The sequence below is a fragment of the Eublepharis macularius genome, chromosome 13 (genome assembly GCF_028583425.1).
Source record: "Eublepharis macularius isolate TG4126 chromosome 13, MPM_Emac_v1.0, whole genome shotgun sequence".
Classification (NCBI taxonomy): domain Eukaryota; kingdom Metazoa; phylum Chordata; class Lepidosauria; order Squamata; family Eublepharidae; genus Eublepharis; species Eublepharis macularius.
This window is the reverse complement of record NC_072802.1, coordinates 45,494,295-45,512,843: the sequence shown is the minus strand read 5'-3', so window position 1 is coordinate 45,512,843 and position 18,549 is coordinate 45,494,295. Positions and strand designations below refer to the sequence as shown.

Sequence of the window (18,549 nt, the reverse complement as noted above, 5' to 3'; positions counted from 1 at the left end):
AAGCTAGGAGCAATCCTGTGCTATGTATGCATCTGAACCAAGAATGTTTGCTGTCTGAAATACAAACACAAATTCTTGCCCCCTCTTCCTTTACATTTTTTTCTGGGGTATCAAAAGTCTGGCTGTTTATGCATGCTTTGGCTTGTTTGCCTGAATTGAGGAAGGTAACATATTGTGCGTGCTATTCCGAAACCCCTAGAAACATATCTGGAAAAAAAAATTGTCCAATGAGGCAAAAGCAGCAGTCCCCTTGCAGGCAACAGAATGTACATGAGCAATGGGAAAGAGTAAACAAAGCTGCTACACAAGTTAGCTGAGCACACAAAATGCAACCTGCCTTTCTAAGTAGAGTATGAGGGGGCTTTAGAGACAGGAGGGATTTGCTGCTGCTGCTTTCCTTCAGCCCATCCGTCAGGGAGCCTAAACGTTGCCAAGCTGGTTCAGGCCCACTGGCCCCTTTTGCTCAGCTTCTGAGAGCTGCTAGACAAATGGCAAGAGAAGATCACCAGAAGGGCAGGAGGGAGACAGTGATCCATTGGTGTTTGTTCATTCCTGTACAGTGGCTGCTTTATATTAAGGGAACCCTTTTGTAGAAATCGGTTGGCTTCTCTGCCATTATTTTAAAAAAACAATGCCACAGTAATAGCTATCACCACCCCCCAAAATTCTGAATGGTTCTAGAGATAAGCTGAACGAAGACATTTCTTCAGTCTAAGCTCCTTTTCCACTTGCGGTAGTCATTCTACTTACAGAGGAGGAAGTGAGGCATTTTGGCCAATCTTCCTTTCAATGCAACCCCCTATCATGTTCCTGTGGGTCCACTGACACAGGGGGAATAATCTTGGGGGTCACAGATGACTGTAACAGGAGAGGGAAGGCAGGAAAGTTATCATTTATATAGTGCAGCTCCACTCAGTAGGATTGCCAGCTCCAGGTTGGGAAATTTCTGGAGACTGGGGGGGGGGGGGGTGGAGTGAGGCTTGGAGTGGGTGGGATTTGGGAGGGAGGGGCCTCAAAAGAGTATAATGCCATAGAGTCCACCTTCCAAAGCAGCCGTTTTCTCCAGGGGAACTGATCTCTGTCAGCTGGAGATAAGTTGTAATTCCGGGAGATCTCCAGCCACCACCTGGAAGATGGCAACCCTACAACATGGCACAGAATTCCAGCCAGTGTGATGTAATGGTTCGAGAGACTAGGATCTGGGAGACCCTGGTTCAAATCCCTACTGTGCCAAGGAAGCTCACAGGGTGACCTGGGGCCAGTCACACACACTCCCCTAACCTACCTCAGAGGATTGTTTTGAGGACAAAAAGATGAAGAAGAGAATGATATAAGCGACATTGGGTCCCCACTGGGGAGAAAGGCAGGTTATAAATAAGGCAAAAGAAAATAAGAACCATTATTCAATTTGCTTGTTTGAAAACATTAACAGAGTGCTTTTTCTCATGTGTCCAAAATCCTAGTTGTGAGTGGGTGTTTTTTTTAAATTTTGTTTTCACATCATCAGACACATTGGGCTGTGGTTTTCCTCAGGACAGAACCAAGGAACAACTCTAGGCCACAATCCAAATATCAGGTTTTATTGTACCCAGAATGGTACCAAGCCCTTTGGGTTCAGAAGATTCTTCTTCAGGGAATCAATGATGCCTTTTCAATATAAAAGCCATGATTTTGGAATGTTGGCATTAGTCATTTGGAACTAGTATAGTAGCTCATGATTTTATTATATGGAATAATTTGTTATGGGCTATAGAAAATGTGTACTAATTATCACAGAATATAATTTCTATATTTACCACTGCAATATAAATGGACCTACATGAAGAAATGGCTATTTAGAGCAATCCAGGGCCAGCAAGAGTCAAAGGATCACAGGAGATAAAGGGATCAAACCTTCGTGTAAACTTGCGATATCAAAATCATACAGGATAGACAGGAACCTTATCTCCACTCAGAAATGCCAAAGGGTAATTTTTCACCAAAAAAAAAGAAGTCAATTCCAGCTGAATTGTACACCAAACATTTTTTTTTCTAGGATTAGAGTTACCAACTTCAAGGTGAGGCCTGGAGTTCTCCCACAATTAAAACAGAACTCCAGACTACAAAGATCAGCTCTGTGGATTAAATGGCAGTTTTGGAGGGCAGACTCACAGCTGAGCTCCCTCCCTTCCCCAAACTCCACCTTACCCAGGCAACTCCCCCAAATCTCCAAGAACTTCTCAAGCTGAAAATGACACCTCTGTTCAGGATCATTTCTCCAGTTATGAAACCATGTGGTCCCTTCATTCTTCTCAAAAGGGTTTTCCGATTGTCTCTTCTTAGTTATCAGGACTATTAAATTGCTATTAACTGGTTGTGAGCTTTTTCTGTGACTGCCCCATCTTCTAGGAACAGTTTGTCCAGCTATGTTAAAGAAGCTCTTACACTCTGAGTTTAAAAAAAATAACTTAGCAAGGTAAAATTTAAGATTGCCTTTGAGGGCACTGAGTATTGTGAATGTGTTTTAATTCTTTTAGCTAGCTGGTTGAGTGGGAGTGTGTGTGTGGGGGGGTGCTGTTGTGTGTTATTTGTGCAGGATTTTTGCACTTTCTGAAAGGTATGGTGTTTATCTGATGCTCAGTAGAGTGTTGTATTAATTTTGATATAATTTGGTTTTAGAGTTTGTTTGTTGTAAACTACCCCGAATCCCTATTGGGATAAAGACAGTTTAAAAGTTTTATAAATAAATAAGTAGATAAATAATTAGTGAATATCTTTTAGAAATCGTTCCTGAAGACTTGCAAGTTAAAGGCTGTCACACAATTAAAGAAACATAAGTCAAATGATTGGTCAAATGATTTTGAAAATGATCAAATTAAATCTCTCTCCCCCTGTCTATTGCTTATGAATAAAACAATAACAGAAAAAGTAATTTCTTTGTTTATAGATGGTATGTGTGTGTATTTCCACAAACACCATCTGAGAAGCATACCCTCCTGTATGAAGGGGGAATGCTTTTTCTGAGATGAAAAAGCATTCTGTCTATACTTTTTATATGCAATATTAGAAACAACATTTGTTAAAAAGCAAGTGTCACCCAGTTAATTTATAGAGTATTTTTATGATGATAAAAAGGGGTTAAATTAATTAAATGTTCCTGAACATGTCATGGCTATAATGTCAAAAATACATAAAAGCAATAGGGAGTGTGTGTGTGTGTCTGTTGAGGCCTTAATTGCATTGGCTAGTTTAATCTCTTAGCCTAATCAGTCGTTTTGAGGAGGAAAGGCAATATGCAAAAGAGACAATATGTAGATCCTACTTTATAAAAGGCAAGCCGTATCGGCGTCAACACACGTCTTATCCCCACGCAGGCACACTTGCATGCCCCTCCACGGGGATAAAAGGTGAGTCCTGGCCAACATGGCATGCCTCGGAGGGCCTGAGGAGGGCTGCGGCCGGCTGGCAGATCTTTGGGAGGGCTGGACCACCCCCTGAATCAGGCCACTGTGGAGCACAGGAGCGCTTCAGGGCCCCATGCGTCACCCCAGCAGTGCTCCCGGCCTCCTCAGTGGCCCAATTCTCAATGAATTGGGGCCGAATTGCTGCAGAGCACAGGAGTGCGCCAGGGCCCCTTGCACCACCCCAGCAGCACTCCTAGCCTCCACAGTGGTGTGAGTCTGCCTGAATCAGGGCCAAATCAGGCCGCTGTGGAATGCAGGAGCGCTCCAAGGCCCCCTGCAGGGAAGGCAGCAATGCCTGGCTCAGCCACCCTCCCCTCCTCCTGCCCAGATTTGGCCGCTGTGGAGGGGGCAACACCTGGCCCAGCCCATCTGCCCTGCCCTCCCCCACCCAGATCAGGGCACTGCAGAGGGGGCAATGCCCAGCCCGGCTGCTCTGCCCTCCCCCTACCCTGATCGGGGCACTGCAAAGGGGGCAATGCCCTGCCCGCCTGCCCTGCCCCTTCTAGAGCCTGTTGTATTTTTTCCCACAATGGGCTTTGTTGCTAGTAGGAAAATAAATTTGCTTCACTGCTAAGCAACCTAAATAACTATCTGGGCTTCCAAGTCAGAGAGTATAATCAAATCTGATTCTGTCCAAACTATTATTTTTGATATGAACCCCTGGAAAGATACTTCCAGCTTAAAGACCCCTCACTGTCTATCCCTCAGCCAATCTTCCACCCTCTCATATCTCAGCAGCAAAACCTCTTAATTAGCTGTCCTTTGTAACTCCCATATACCTGCTCTCCAAGCTCTTTTTCTGTGTGCCACTCACAAAATGCCTTCCAAAATCCATCCTCCCTCCTGATAGGACAGCTGCCCCATTCTGCAGGTCCAAAGATCCTGTGCCTTTCCCCACTGGCTATCACCACCATTCTACTTCTACCTTCTCCATTCCTTCTTTGGGTGAAAATGTTGGCGCTTCTAATTAAGTTGATAGGAAGGAAGAGGCTGGTTCCCCGTGATTCCAAGGGCATCTGCTTCTTTCTCTAGGTGATGGCTCAGTACTTCTGTTGAATGGGACAGGGGCTGATGCTGACTGCACTGGTGGCCCTTAAAAGGCCCAATAAAGCCCTCAGGCTTAGGTTTAGGAAGTCAGGTATGTCACACAGAGAAAAGCCCATCTTGAAAACAGGAAGGGAACGGACCTGAGGGTGGGTCAAATGGCACCCTAATCTAATGTCACTCATCCTGGGGTGTTTTGCAAAGGCCAGTCCACTACCCTGTTTCTCATATGGCCAACCAGATGCTCCCAGGAAATCCAGAATCAGGAATGAAGACTGGGGGCGATGGTGATACCACTCCACTGAGCTAAGTTTGTTTGTACTCCATCTTTCCTTTTTGTTCAAACCTGAAGCCTTTCTCCAATACAAGTGGCTCTTCTATTGGAAGAACAGCCACTTAAGTTGGAGGAAGGTTCCTTAGGCTGGAAGAATGGTTGGAGGATGGTTGAACGCATCCTCAAGATTCTGGCCATGTTTTCCCCTCAACAACTGGTAATTAGAATCATGGGACCACAATCTATTGCAGAACATTCCAGAAAATTATATTTTTCTATTGTAGCACTTTGTCAGAATTGAATACATGATTTTTTTTTTGTACCCACACTGGCCAGTTAAGCTAGATTGGGAAGCCTGAACCTCTCAACAGTGGTCCTTACCAGTAACAGTGAAGTCCTCCTTCTTGATCCACTGGTTCAGTTGTTACACTCCTAGCTGGCAGGAAGTTTCAGGAAGGTCAGCTTTAGGGCTATTGCTGTGCATTATAACATACATGTGACACGCTGCCGGGCTTTGTTTGTTCCCCCATACATATAATCCTGGGAAAGGTCATCTAGGTATTTGGAGTGAATTGTTCTCAGGAAGCAGAGGACACCCAAATCTATTTCTTCTTTTCATCCAATACAGCTGCAGCTGTGGATGATCATGGAATCTGTAATATATTGAATCCATCCTGATGGAGTTATGGTGGGTGGGTGGTTTTTTCTGAACCATCTTGAGATGGGATTACAGTAAAGATAAGGCTCACATTTGGAGGGTACATTCAGAGACAACTTTGAATATGGATGTTGGTGAACCAGCTGTGTCCATTTATGGAAAGAGATGGTCTGGCCTTAGTTAATCACACATTTGCAGCATCCGTACTGGACTATTACAATGTGTTGTTTGGGGTCTAGAAAACGTTATCCAGATTGTTGACTGGAGTATGGCAGACTGATGGTGTCATACTACTATTGCAGCATCTTCACTGGCTCTCAGTGTTTTGAGGAACAATTCAAGACACTGGTTTAGACCTATGAAGTGATGATGGGGACTGGAGGACTATCTTCTTCCCTATGAACCTGATTGGAATTGAGATAGTTGGAGGCTCTTTTCTGTATCCCCCAATTTCTGAAGTTAGGCAGTTGATGATTAGTGAAGGGAACTTCTTGGTGGTAGCACCCTGGCTCTGTAAGTCCCTTCCCATCCCAGAGAGATCAGCTTGGTGCAAAATCTTTTCATTAAATAAATGGTAGATTAAGTCCATTCTTTTAACCTGACCATTTAGTCCATACTTAGTTTAACCTTTACTGTTGAAACTGGATTTTTCAGTTTGTCCTAGGCTCTTCAGTTTTTCTGTAATAGCAATAGCAATGTTTTATTAGATTTCATGATTTTAACTTTTTAATTAATATGTAACACCTGTAAGCTGCCTTGTAGACTTTTTACAAGTAGAAAGGTTTAATATAAATGCCTTCAATAAATTTTACCTATTAAATCTACTTCTCCTCCATGCTCTTTGATAAATACTTAAGTTTCTATCCTCTCCAGCAATAGGCAAAAGTCATTAGAGAAAGACATGGCTCCCAAGGGGCCTGCTGCCTTATGGAATCCCGCAACTGAGAAGAGAGCTAGCAAGGCTTAAGGGGCCAGTCCTGAATGTGCTGGAAATAGTGGTCATAACTGGTACAGGGCTCGCAGTACACTACCCTATCTAGAGCACTCATGTGGCCCACCTAAGATTTAAAAATAAAGAAACAGGCTTGAAAATGTATGACACAACAGATTTCATTTATATATTTAAACCTTGCTCATAGAAGAGCTATGTTTCTGGTCAAAGCAAATCTGGAGCCAGTGGTGATTCCCTAGGGTTGCCAACTCCAGCATAGGAAATTCCTGGAGATTGGGCAGCAGTGCACAAGAAAGCCAGGGCTTGGGGAGGGAAGGACGTAGAGTAAGGACGTGATGCCATAAAGTTTACCATTTGAAGCTGACATTTCCCCCACTGGGAGCTGACTCCTGTGGTCTGGAAATCAGATGTAATTCTGGGAGAACTCCAGGCCTTACCTGGAGTTTGGCAACCCCATGATCCCCCTCACTGCAAAGAAAAAGTGCTGTAAATTCTGTTCCACCCACGGTCTGCCTACTTCCTGATGGATTTTTCAAGCCTGCCTCATTCACCCTTGTCATGCTTACGAGCTCTTCCACAAAAATTCTCCCTTTTGTTACTATGTTTATAAGCATGGCAGGAAGTTTGAGGGGGACTAAGTGGTAATTTAAGAAAGCTATTTGTGTAAGGAAGGTATTCATTGTAAGTGGGTAAAAACTTGATTCCTCTTATTTGGCCTGCATGTTTGCTATGCTAACCAGTCACAGGCACTAAAATGCACAGAGAAAGACTGGGGCTTTCTGACAGAGTAAGAGGGATCTCTGTTAAAGAAATCAGTAATTTCCATTGTTTTGAAACATGACCAGAAAATGTAGCAGTCCCCCCCCCCCAACTAGTAAATAAGGCCAGTTACTGCCCTGCTAGGGGTGAGTCCTGGAATATGTGAAGCAGTAATAAAGAAAGGTATCCCTGAGTATGTGCAGAGTCCCTTCTCCCACCATTAAGTAACTATAGCCTAGCCTCACATGTTTGGCATTAAAAAGCAGGATTCCCAGCATGGATGGCTCAACTCTCAGCATGCACAAGCCCCACAACCTCTCTTTAAAAACTGAATACAGAAGTGGCCATTGGTCATTTCATTCCAAAGGTGGAGGTATACAGAGTAGGGCCTATGGAGAAGCTCTTGACCAACATTTGGGAATTAGTAGCTCTTTACATAGTCACCTAGGGTTTTAAAGGTAACAAGCAACATCTTTACTTGTGCTGGTGGAGAATCAGTATCAGCAGCCAGTGTGGTCCTGGTAGGACGTTCTAGCTGCCAGTTTTCATCATTTGAAGCTTCCAAATGTATACAGGCATATTTTAATGGTAGGCAAAAAAAGGAGGGGATTTTTGTACTTCAGCTGGGGCTGTGTAGGTAGACCAGGATGGCTTACCAGATATACTTGGGTGGTCTTAGCTGGTTGTAAAAGGAGGATTTCTGCTTTCACAGTGTCAGGGAGCTTCCTAGCTTATCCTATCATCACTTTGATAACACACAAGTTATTTTTTTTCTCAAGGTATAGAACATCACTGAGTTATTCAGGAGGGCTTTTTCACTCAGGCAGTAGGAAGGAAATAGTACAGAGAAATGGTTTAGTAAAGGGACAGGGACTGTAGGCTATACTACTGGGTACTGTCTGTAGATGTAGATATGATCTTACTTACCATGTTGTTTAATAGGTCATGTCTAATTCTTATGTTTTGTTCCAGCAATGTTTCATTGCTGTTTTCCTATATTTGAATTGTATGTTTCTTTTCCAATTCCTGCCATGCATTGCCTATTATATTGTTCATTGATTGTGCCAGCTATTGATTGCATAGATTTACACTGCCTTGAATCTCAGTGAGAAAGGCAGACTATAAATAAAAGAAAAGGGAATGTGAGAGGCTTGGCAGTGATAGAAAGCAAGGAGGGACCAGGCACCGGGAAAGGGAGCCCTGCTGGGTGGAGTTGTGTTAGCCAGTGTATAGCAACAGATGCAGTCTATTTGGGCCAAGGGAGCAAGGCTCACAGAGGGGAGTGTGTGTGTGAGATTAGCCAAGGACCATGACTGTACAAATAGGGAGGGGGAAAAGGACTCTCAACCAACTGCCATGAGGAGTCCTTAACCAGACTTGGGTACCTCTGTGGTCCATTGAAGACACCTGGCATCAGTTCCAGCAATGCCTGTGTATTATTTTGCCCCATATGCTTTCTTTCCCCCCTACACACATACATGGTACAAACAAAGGGCCACAAGAGAATTCTATAAAAATTCTCTTCTTTGAATTTGAGCATAAATATCCGGATGAGAGGTAGCGGGAATCATGATTTCATATTTCTGAAAGCTCATATTGAATTTGTGTACAATCTTGTTTTATTCTAGATTTAATCAAATTAGTTTCATAGGTAGTGAGAAGGAGTTCCAGTGATGATGACCTGTTCCAGTAACAATCATGTTGTTGAATGGGAAACTAATTTGAGATCACATGTTTCATAAGCAATATGTTCACTCTGTGTGTGTGTGTGTGTGTGTGTGAGCATTTGGCAAAAAAGACACGCAGAAGTTGGGAAGCTACTGTGGTCTATTTTCCAGACAAACCAGAATAGCTCCATTGCAGGATGTTATGTGCATGGAAGCCATTGTTGGAATATATATCAGATGCATTTGCCAGTATGTGTAGTGATGTGTGCACACACATACACGTGCTTGCATCTCTGTGATGGATAGGAGAGCAGATGCAAAAGAACTGAATGGCTCTATTGGAATGAGGCACTCTGAGAATTCCCTTTTCTCTCCCCCCCCCCACTGCCTGTTTTCACATTTTCAAGCCCCTGGAGAAGCAAGTGCATGGAAGGGGAGGCAAGGGGAGTACTTAGTATTCTGCAACGATGCAGAGTTGCTAGGCAACTGGGAAGGCAAATGAGCTAATGAGATCATGGAGGGCCAGAGCAGATTGCCCTTTGGTCAGATAAAAAGGAGGTGGGAACAAAATGTAGAATGGGACAGCAGGGAGGAAAGGGAGGTTGGGAAATCTGTACCTGTGCCTGCACCTTTGGAGCCATGCCTGCCCCCTGCAAGTAGCTTCCCTGGAAAAGAAGGCTGCTGCAAGGCTAGGGACTCTTCCTAGTTTTGACTCTGCCCAGAAGGATGTGCTGAGGATTTCCTTCTTGTAAAGGACTCTCATCATCACTTTTATGATTGCCTAAGTTCTCCAGAAGTGGAAGGAGACTGTCAGGTCCTGCTTGCAGACTCACCCTCTGATAGGCAGCTCCCAACAGGTCAAAATCCACCAAAGTAAAGTAAAGCCACATTTGTTACTAATCCCATGCTTTGCTGGATTTAAAAGACATGTTGCCTAAAATAACAGGGAAGGTGTAACAGGAACAAATGCAGTGACAACCTTCTTTAAATCTGTGGCGTGGCCCCCATCTAGAACACAACATGCAGCTTTAGATGCCCTGGTTCAAGGAGGACATCACACAGCTGGAAAAGGACCAGAAAGCGAAAAGGGAAATGATCCGAGGACTGGATCATCTTTCTAGTTAAGAAAAGCTAGAGAAGTTGACGCAGTTTAGTTTGCAGGAAAAAAAGATGACTTTAGCAGGAACGTGACAGCGAAATATAAAACTTTGCAAAATGTTGAGAGAGTGAGAGTGAAAGGACTCTATCCATCAGCCCTTTGTGTTTGCTTTGGGGTATCTCACAAATCTGACTGGCAGCATATTTGGGCACTGACAAAATGATGTATGGCTTTATGCATCCAATATTTAACTTAGGGAAATAAATCCAGATAGGCAACCATGTTAGACTGCTGCGGCCAAATTAAACACAAATTCAGTGGCACTTGAAACACTAAACATTTATTCCTTCATGAAATTTTGTTCAGCAGCAAAACATCTCTTGAAGTGAAGGTGCCACTAGACTTGTGCTGAATTAACCTTACAGAAGTTATTGACACATGTTGTGTTGATGGCCACAAGATTAATCCTGTTACACTTAGAATTCGGATGGGGCTTTTTCTGTGGGGTGTGGGGTGTGAGCTCTGGCCCTACACTGTCCCAGTAACATGAAAAACTTAACTATGTGGGACAGGCATGCGGGTGTGTTTGGCTTCTACACATCAAGCTCAGGGAAGGGTGCAGCTGAAGTAACCATTGTGGCTGCTTTCACACATGTTGGTTAATGCATTGTCAATGCACTTTAGTGAATGCAAGTGGATTTTCCTGTTTCACACAGGAAAATCCAATTGCAAATTATCACAAAAGTGCACTGAAAACTAAAGTGCATTGACAGTGCGTTATCCAACATGTGTGAAAGCAGCCCCCATTACGCCTCCTCCCATGTTACTGAAGTGTTAGGGGAGCAGTGGCTCCCACACTATAAAATTAACATGTGAATTCAACTTGACCATGTTCCAGAGCAGTTCACCACCCTCTACGTGATAGTGAGAAATGAGATTTGGGCAAAGAGTGGGAACTACAACAGCATGCTTTAAACTGCAAATAGCTTACCTTAATTTTCTCTCTTTCTCTACCTTGATCAGGCTTACATACTTATTTGTTTTTAACATGCTGTATCCAAGTCTCTTGCTTGCCAGGCCAGCTCTTAAACTAGGATTGCCAACCTCCAGGTGGGGTCTGGAGATTTCCTAAAATTACATCTGCTGTGACCACAGAGATCATATCCCCTGGAGAAAATGGCTGCACTCAGGGCTTTTTTTCTGGGAAAAGAGGTGGTGGAACTCAGTGGGTTGCCCTCAGAGAAAATGGTCACATGGATGGTGGCCCCGCCCCTGATCTCCAGACAGAGGGGAGTTTAGATTGCCCTCCGTGCCACTTGGCAGCGTGGCGGGCAATCTAAACTCCCCTCTGTCTGGAGATCAGGGGCAGGGCCACCAGCCATGTGACCATTTTCAAGAGGTTCCGGAACTCCGTTCCCCCGCGTTCCCCCTGAAAAAAAGCCCTGGCTGCACTAGAAAGTGGACTCTATGGCTGTAGACCCCACTGAGGCCCCTCCCAGACTCCACCCTTAAATCTCCAGGAATTTCCCAACATGGAGTTGGCAACCCTACCTTAAACTAACTTCTCCAGTGTGCCAAGCAACAAACCAATGAATGAGCCAGTGAAGGGCAGTTTTCATAGATCCGTGTGAATGTCAGTAATAGTGGCCGCTACTGCCTCTTTAAGAAATAACCAAACGGCACTCTGGGAAGAAGGCGGGAAGAAGCATGCTCCCTCACCGAATCACTTTAGCCCTGAAAATGTTGGCAGTCACTGGTGTATTTTCAAGAATGCAAAGTACATCATTTCATCCCCCTGCCACCGCCAATTGGAGAACAGGATGCTCCACCATTTTTATTTGCCACCTGAAGAGGCACATATGGGAAAGAAGCCAAACTATTCCTTCTGTGCAGAAGAGGATTCTGGGACATCCTGTGGGCTGGTTCCCTCCTTGGCCTTAGCAGTGATACTAGGGTGGGCCAACAGGAGCTCCTGTCCTCTGCTGTAACGTGGACGGAGATGAGACACAGACATCAAAGATCATGTAACAAAGTTCCGGAAATAATGTTCAACTATGTAGTGTCCCTCTGCTAGAGGCTTGGTTTGGGCAGCAGGCCAGATGAAGTGGCCCCTTTGCAGCTTTCTTATTGGCTGTGTGCCTGCAGCCTAATATAATAAGGCACATTCAGTCACTGAGCACTCTTGTGAGTGTGAAAAGAGAGAAACTAGAGTTCTGTGACAGCACCAGCCAGTAGATTTTTTTGTACAAAAGCATATTATCCAGTCAGAGCAGTAAGAAATTAGAGGTACTCTTAAAGGTCCATGATTACTACAAAGTCCACTGTTGGTTCATGAGATGAGGGAGGCTTTTCAGAACTGACAGGCTACCTTCAAGCTCAGAAACTCCTGTTATCACTTCTGTTAACCAACTCACAAATAACAACCCCTTGCATTCTCTCTACCTCTTTCCAAGCCTCACATGCAGTGAGGTCCCTTTCCTGTGCAGCACCTAACACACACGGTGTTTATGTTGAAGAATGCTTGTCCGTGGCTAATGTCTGCGGGGCCCAAATGCTACCCACGTACCTGCAGAAGGTTGTGCAGCTCTTGGGCAATGGCTGAGTTTTGCAAAGCCTGCAATAATCCAATGAGATGAAAACAGTAATTAAAAGAATAAGATACCACTACATCATATGCTTAATTGACGTTCCTCGTGCCCATTTATCTGTGGTCGCTTCCGTATGCACCAATTTTTTGGGGTTTTCCCTGTTCCTGATCTGCTTCGAGAACTCACCTTCCACATGCATCATCCTCATGTGTGTTTTGTGGTTGTTTATCGCAGGGGGGAAAAATAGTCCCAAAACAGAAAACGCGTTCTTTATCTGCGCCTTTTCATGGACGATGTTAGTGCATTCCTGCCCAACTTTCCTTTGGGGGGGGGCGGGGGGGCTCGTGCCAAAACCGTTGTCCTGTCAGCTTTTGTAGAAACTGGGCCTGCACAGTACTCCACTCTCTACCGTTGATTCCCGCTCAAAGTTTTAAATGCAAAAGTGTTTAATAAATATGCGAATTCAACTTGGCCAAGTGGAACAGCAGCATAGCAGAAGAAGGGAAAGCAGAACTTCCGCCAGAGCAAGTTAAGGATTGGTCAAACATCCAGTTCAGCTCACTAGCAAACAGGGAGCCAATTGAGTTACCAGCAGTTCCTCCTTTGTCAATCTGAGCCAAGCTACAAGTGACGAATTACACTTGCCTGGCTCTCAGTTTGCAGCTAGTCAGCAGGTTGCCTCGCTGCATTTCTTCCCAATAGTGCAGTGCAGCACAATCAGCTTTCCATGTATGCACAGTCTCACAGAGCCAAAGTTCTGCTTTCCCCTCTTCTGCTTTGCCACTGTTCTACTTGGCCAGTTGGGGGAGCAGGGCTCCCTGCCGCCTCCGTGGGGCCTTGGGAGGGCCACACACAAGCCAAGTGGCGGCCGAGGGGTTGGAGGAGGAGGGAGCTCCTGCTCTCTTCCCTGATCCCCCCCCCTTTGACTGATGCCATGGGGAGAGGTGTAGGGAGGGAGAGTGCTGCTAGGGCCTGTTGTGTTTTCCCAAACCACGGGCCTTATTGTTAGTTTGAAATAAAATCAGAAATGGCATTCCATTCCCAATGTTGTTCCTAGACTGATAGTCTGATTGCTGAGTGATCCAATGTAGCAAGCACTGCAGTGTGATTCCCTTTGTATACATATTGTAATAGCACAAAGACCGTTTTTTTTAAAGTAAAAAAAAGGGGGGGTTATACAATCGCGCATGCAAGCCAGGCGCATGTGTGGGAGGGGTAATGGTGAGAGGAGGGGTTGGAGATTAGTGGGAGGGCACGTCAAAAGCGCAAAGAAGTGTCCACATGCCTTGATATGCTAGATAATCGTGCGGAAAACCCAGCATCAAAAATGAAAAGGGACTGAAACAGGTTTCACAAAAAACGCTTAAAAAGCGGGATTGTCATGACCTGCTCACGCATGGGAAACAATGATGTGTGTAATCAGTGAGATAACCAGCCAAAGTTAGGTTGGCAGGCCGTCTCATTAAGAATGTGTGGCAGCGATCTGTGTCTATTAGATGACAGGAAGGCCAAACAAGGTGGTAGTTCAAAGTCCCCCCCCACCAAGGCTGAAGGCTCGTGTAGAGCAATTAAAACTTGTGAATTAAAATAAACCTCCCGTGACAGCAAATCGATGGAAAGAGAACTCCAAGAAAACAAGTCTCCTGGTACCCAGATGTTTCTATGCCCCTTGAGAGCATGGCTGACTGTTATAGCAGCTTGGCAGGGAGCCCTTAGAAGACAACTCTCCTTGTGCCCCGTGAACAAACGGGTAAAGGAAGCTCTGCTTCAAACTTTATTCCAGCCTCCAAGTAGAATCATAGGCAGCAGCCCTGCATTGATGAGTGGTTCGTTACCGGGCAGAATCATTTCACACAGCAGCAAGGAAAGGGTTGTATGTATTTCAGTTTCCCCCCTAAAACAAACCCTTTCTCATGCATACCAAATCAGCATGTCATGGAGAAGGCTGCAGTCTAACATTACACTAGCTTACTCGTTTTAAATGGATAGTGATTTCTTTCTTTCTCTGTGCATGAAGAGGCATTCAAACTTTGGATTCCATATCAGCATTCTGGAGTGGGTAGACCAGCAGCAGATGCACAATTAATCATGTGCCTCACCTCTTGGCATACCTCAAGCCCAGACGCTTCCCACCGGAGGGGTTTGATGGGCTGTACCCAGGACAGCCCTGACATGACTGGGTTGCAGAGTTGGGTGATGCTCCGAAGCCCAAATCAGATTCCTTTTCATAGTCTGGTTTGCTCTCCAGAGAGAGCTGTGGAGTCTGCAGTAGAATCCCCCCAAAGACAGCCTTGCTTGATGAATGGCTGAGTCTCACCTTGGAGCCATTGCTTCCACTGCTGAGAAGCATGCCTCCATGATGACGGATGAACTCAACCCGCTTTAGGATAACTTTGCCCCCCAGTGAACAGTTTCCATCAGAGTGACCTGCACTATCTTGTCATGTGTTGTTGTTTCTTTTCCATATTCTACATCCAAGGCTCCTTTTCTCCTTGAGTTGCCACAAAGCCCCTTAACCCTTATCAGGGTGCCCCCAGCTCCCACTTCCTTAGTGGGAGCTGGGGGCAGAGGTTACCTTCTTAGGGCAAGCATTGCACTTGATAGATAGCAGGGGTTTTATCTACCTTCAAACTCCTAGGTGTCATAACTGAGCAGAAGTATTCAGTCCAGAACAACACTTTGCAGGATATGCACATTATAAATAAATACACCCATGTTAATCTGCCAGCCGGCATGAGCTCTTGCATAAGTGCCACTGACCTCTTTAGTTCTATTGGGGAGAGAAGCAGTTCTAAAGTTTAGGTTTTTGTAATGAAAGAGTGTAAGCAAAAGAGCTAGGTGAGTTCTTTTATGCAATGTGGGTGAAAAGTTTTAAGACACAGTTTTATGAAATAAAAGTTTGTTATCAAAAACAAGCAGATACAATCAATGCAATATAGGATTACCTGGCAGCTGTCTGTCTTTAGTGGATTAGCTACAGTTAAGGTTGCAAAGGATTACATAGATGAATACAGAATAGTAGGATTTTTTTAAAGACAGCATTTATTTATGACTGATTTGATTGTGTGTTTAAACAACTGCTGGCCAGGTGGAACAGCGGCACAGCAGAAGCGGGGAAAGCAGAACTTCCAATTTGTGAGAATGGGCATACATGGAAAGCTGATTGTGCTGCACTTCACTGTTGGGAAGGAATGCAGCAAGGCAACCTGCTGACTAGCTGCAAACTGATTGACAAAGGGAGCAACTGCTGGGCTCCCTGGCTGTTTTCACATGGCTTACCGGCTACGGAACATTGCACCGAGCTCCCGGAATGACAGCATCTTCCTGATGCAATTTCATGCGAGAACAGCAAAATCATGCCAGGAAGACGCTGTCGTTCCGGGAGCTCGGTGCGATATTCCGTGGCCGTTAAGCCGTGTGAAAATGGTTTGCTAGTGACAAACAGGGTGTGAGCTGAACTGGATATATGAGCATCCTTAACATGCCCTGGCTAAATTTCGGCTGGAGGGGATCTTTCAGCTGCCACTGCCCGTTTATAGAACCACTCCCCCAGGTACAACTGCCATTGTCTTTGCAAGTCTTTTGGCACAATTTGAACATTTATTTGCTCTAGAGGGCCTTTCGGATTACCTGCTTGTATTCTGCTGCCTCAGGTTTATCATGTTGCTTGCTTCTAATGATGTTGCATTTGATTGTACTGACTTGTATTTTTGCGTTATTGCTAAGCCCCCTTGGGTGTTTTAAAAACAGAAAGGTGAAATATAAATCTGCTAGACTGATAAATAATTAAAATACTGACTGGGTTCCTCATGAGTGCCCGAGGCCAAAAGCAGAGAGGAATTACCTATTTGCCACAAGGTCTGGTTTCCCTTGTGCAAAAAACCTCAGCAGCCCCTTTTGATTCCAAACCATGCAGATCAAATGCACAGATTGTTTCTGACAGTGGGATGAAAAATCAGTAGTAATTGAAGAGTCTTGATGGCCACATGCTGTTGCCACAGAAGGCTAATGACTACGAGATCACCTTCCATTAGCCGTGAGGAGTAAATGGCATCTTCATGTTCCAAGGCACTGGCACCAGTTGGTGTGATGTGGCAGCACGGGAGAGCTCTGGCCTTTGCGTGTGCCTCACTTCTAGACTTCCTGGGGGCAATTGGTTGGCAACTATGGGAAATAAGAGGGAGGATAAGACTGATCTTTCATTTGTTCCAGCGTAAGTCCTGTTAGATTCTAACACTCCTCCCCCACTATGCAATTCCTGCAGTTTTTTAAAAAATTAATAGTGCCAACCAAAGCACTATTTTGCTTGAGAATTCCTTTCCAGCAGTATGGCCTTCAAAGCCCACTTTGGGAAGCCTGGCAGCAGCACTACCACCACCAGCAGCTGCCCAGTTCCTCCTAGGAGGATGCCCAGAGGACATGCTGCATTGAAACTTTAAGAGGTACAAAGATGCTCTTGCTAGGCTTTTCAACTTTGGGTTGGGAAATTCCTGGAGATTTGGGGATGGAGCTTGAGGAGGGCACGGTTTGGGGAGGGGAAAGACCTCAGTGGGGTATAATACCATAGATGCCACCCTCCAAAGCAGCCATTTTCTCCAGCAGAACTAATACTTGTAGTCTGGAGATAAGTTGTAATTCTAGATCTCCAAGCCCTACCTGGAGGTTGTCAGTCCTAGCCCTTGCTCAGCATACTGCTCCTTGGTATCTCTTGTCACTTTTCAGCTCCACAGTGATAAAGAAGCAGCCATCCCACACATGCATGGACTGGACTGCCGATCTTTAAATTCCTTCTCCTAGCCCTCCCCACATCACTGCTGACAGTCATGGGACCCTGGCAGCTCGACTCAACAGCTGCCCCCATGGCCTCGGCCTGACTGGCTGCATTGGTTGGCGGTGCTCAACCCCAAACAGGACCACTTGCTACTGCTTCCTCATATATGGGCAGATCCAGAGCAGTGGCACCCTGGATCAGCCTGCCTCTTCCTCTAGCTGGTACTTTGCTCCGTTTCCCTCTAAGTGCCCTGCTGCCCCAGAGCACCAGAGGAAGGGGAGAGGCAGCTGGGTCTTCTTCTTGAGATTTAACCACTGCGATATTTGTGCTTCCAGGACTACACCATCACCATGTATTTCCAGCAAAGCTGGCGAGACAAGAGATTAGCGTACAGTGACTTGCCTCTGAATCTCACTCTGGATAACCGTGTGGCTGATCAGCTCTGGCTTCCTGACACGTACTTCCTGAACGACAAGAAGTCTTTCCTTCACGGGGTAACAGTGAAGAACCGGATGATTCGGCTGCACCCAGATGGGACAGTCCTGTATGGCTTGAGGTGAGTCTCGCAGAATGGCCCTCTCTTATCATCCAGACCTGACTTGCATGTTATAGGGAAAGTGCAAATACAACTGAAGTCAGGCAGGACTGGCTTGAGAGTTTACAATGTGCATGTGAGTGGATGCTATGTGGTGCCACAGATGTGGCTGCATCTGTTTCATTTGCTATCAACTCAGTTTACCAACAGACCATCAAAATCAATTTAATCGGGGGCTGAAGTTTGTCTGCCCAAATTCCTAAGGCTGTTACAAGCTTGCATTAAAATTCAAAGTTCGATGCTATTTCAAAATGTAATGTTTCCTTCTAGTTAGCAGTAAAAATAATAAACCTTCTGTAACCTATGACTCCAGAGCTACATCTAGCTCACTATAGAGCCAAATATAGCTCTTTAAAAAAAAGAAAATGAAATCTTTAAGTTAAAGTCTATTAGACAGTAGGTGGGATGCTAGATTACTAGTATGTGGAGAGAATAGTAGGCAAAAATTTGAATGGGACTAAAGGACTTCTTAGAGATACTTTACACAAATGAAAATGATAGAGGCGAACAGTTGCCAGTAGTCCAAGTGTGAATCAAATGCAGATTAATGCCAGTGCACTAAAACAATTGTATAAGGTGCTCTTGTGTGTATTTATTACTTATTGGGAGACCCTGTGTGTGTCACCTTCCTAATAAAGAATTTGCAGCAGCCAGTGCTTGGGCTGCAGAAAATTTATGATTATTAATCCACATGTCAAT

At 44.9% G+C, this 18,549-nt stretch overlaps 1 protein-coding gene across 2 annotated transcripts in view; it reads left to right on the top strand.

Moving 5' to 3' along the window:
• Positions 1–18,549, top strand: part of LOC129341276 (gamma-aminobutyric acid receptor subunit beta-4) — a 79,497-nt gene that overhangs the window by 32,239 nt on the left and 28,709 nt on the right. For both annotated transcript variants that reach the window (XM_054996394.1, XM_054996395.1), the window contains exon 4: positions 17,591–17,811. In XM_054996394.1, coding sequence (XP_054852369.1) covers positions 17,591–17,811 — 221 coding nt within the window. The remainder of the gene's footprint in view (positions 1–17,590; positions 17,812–18,549) is intronic.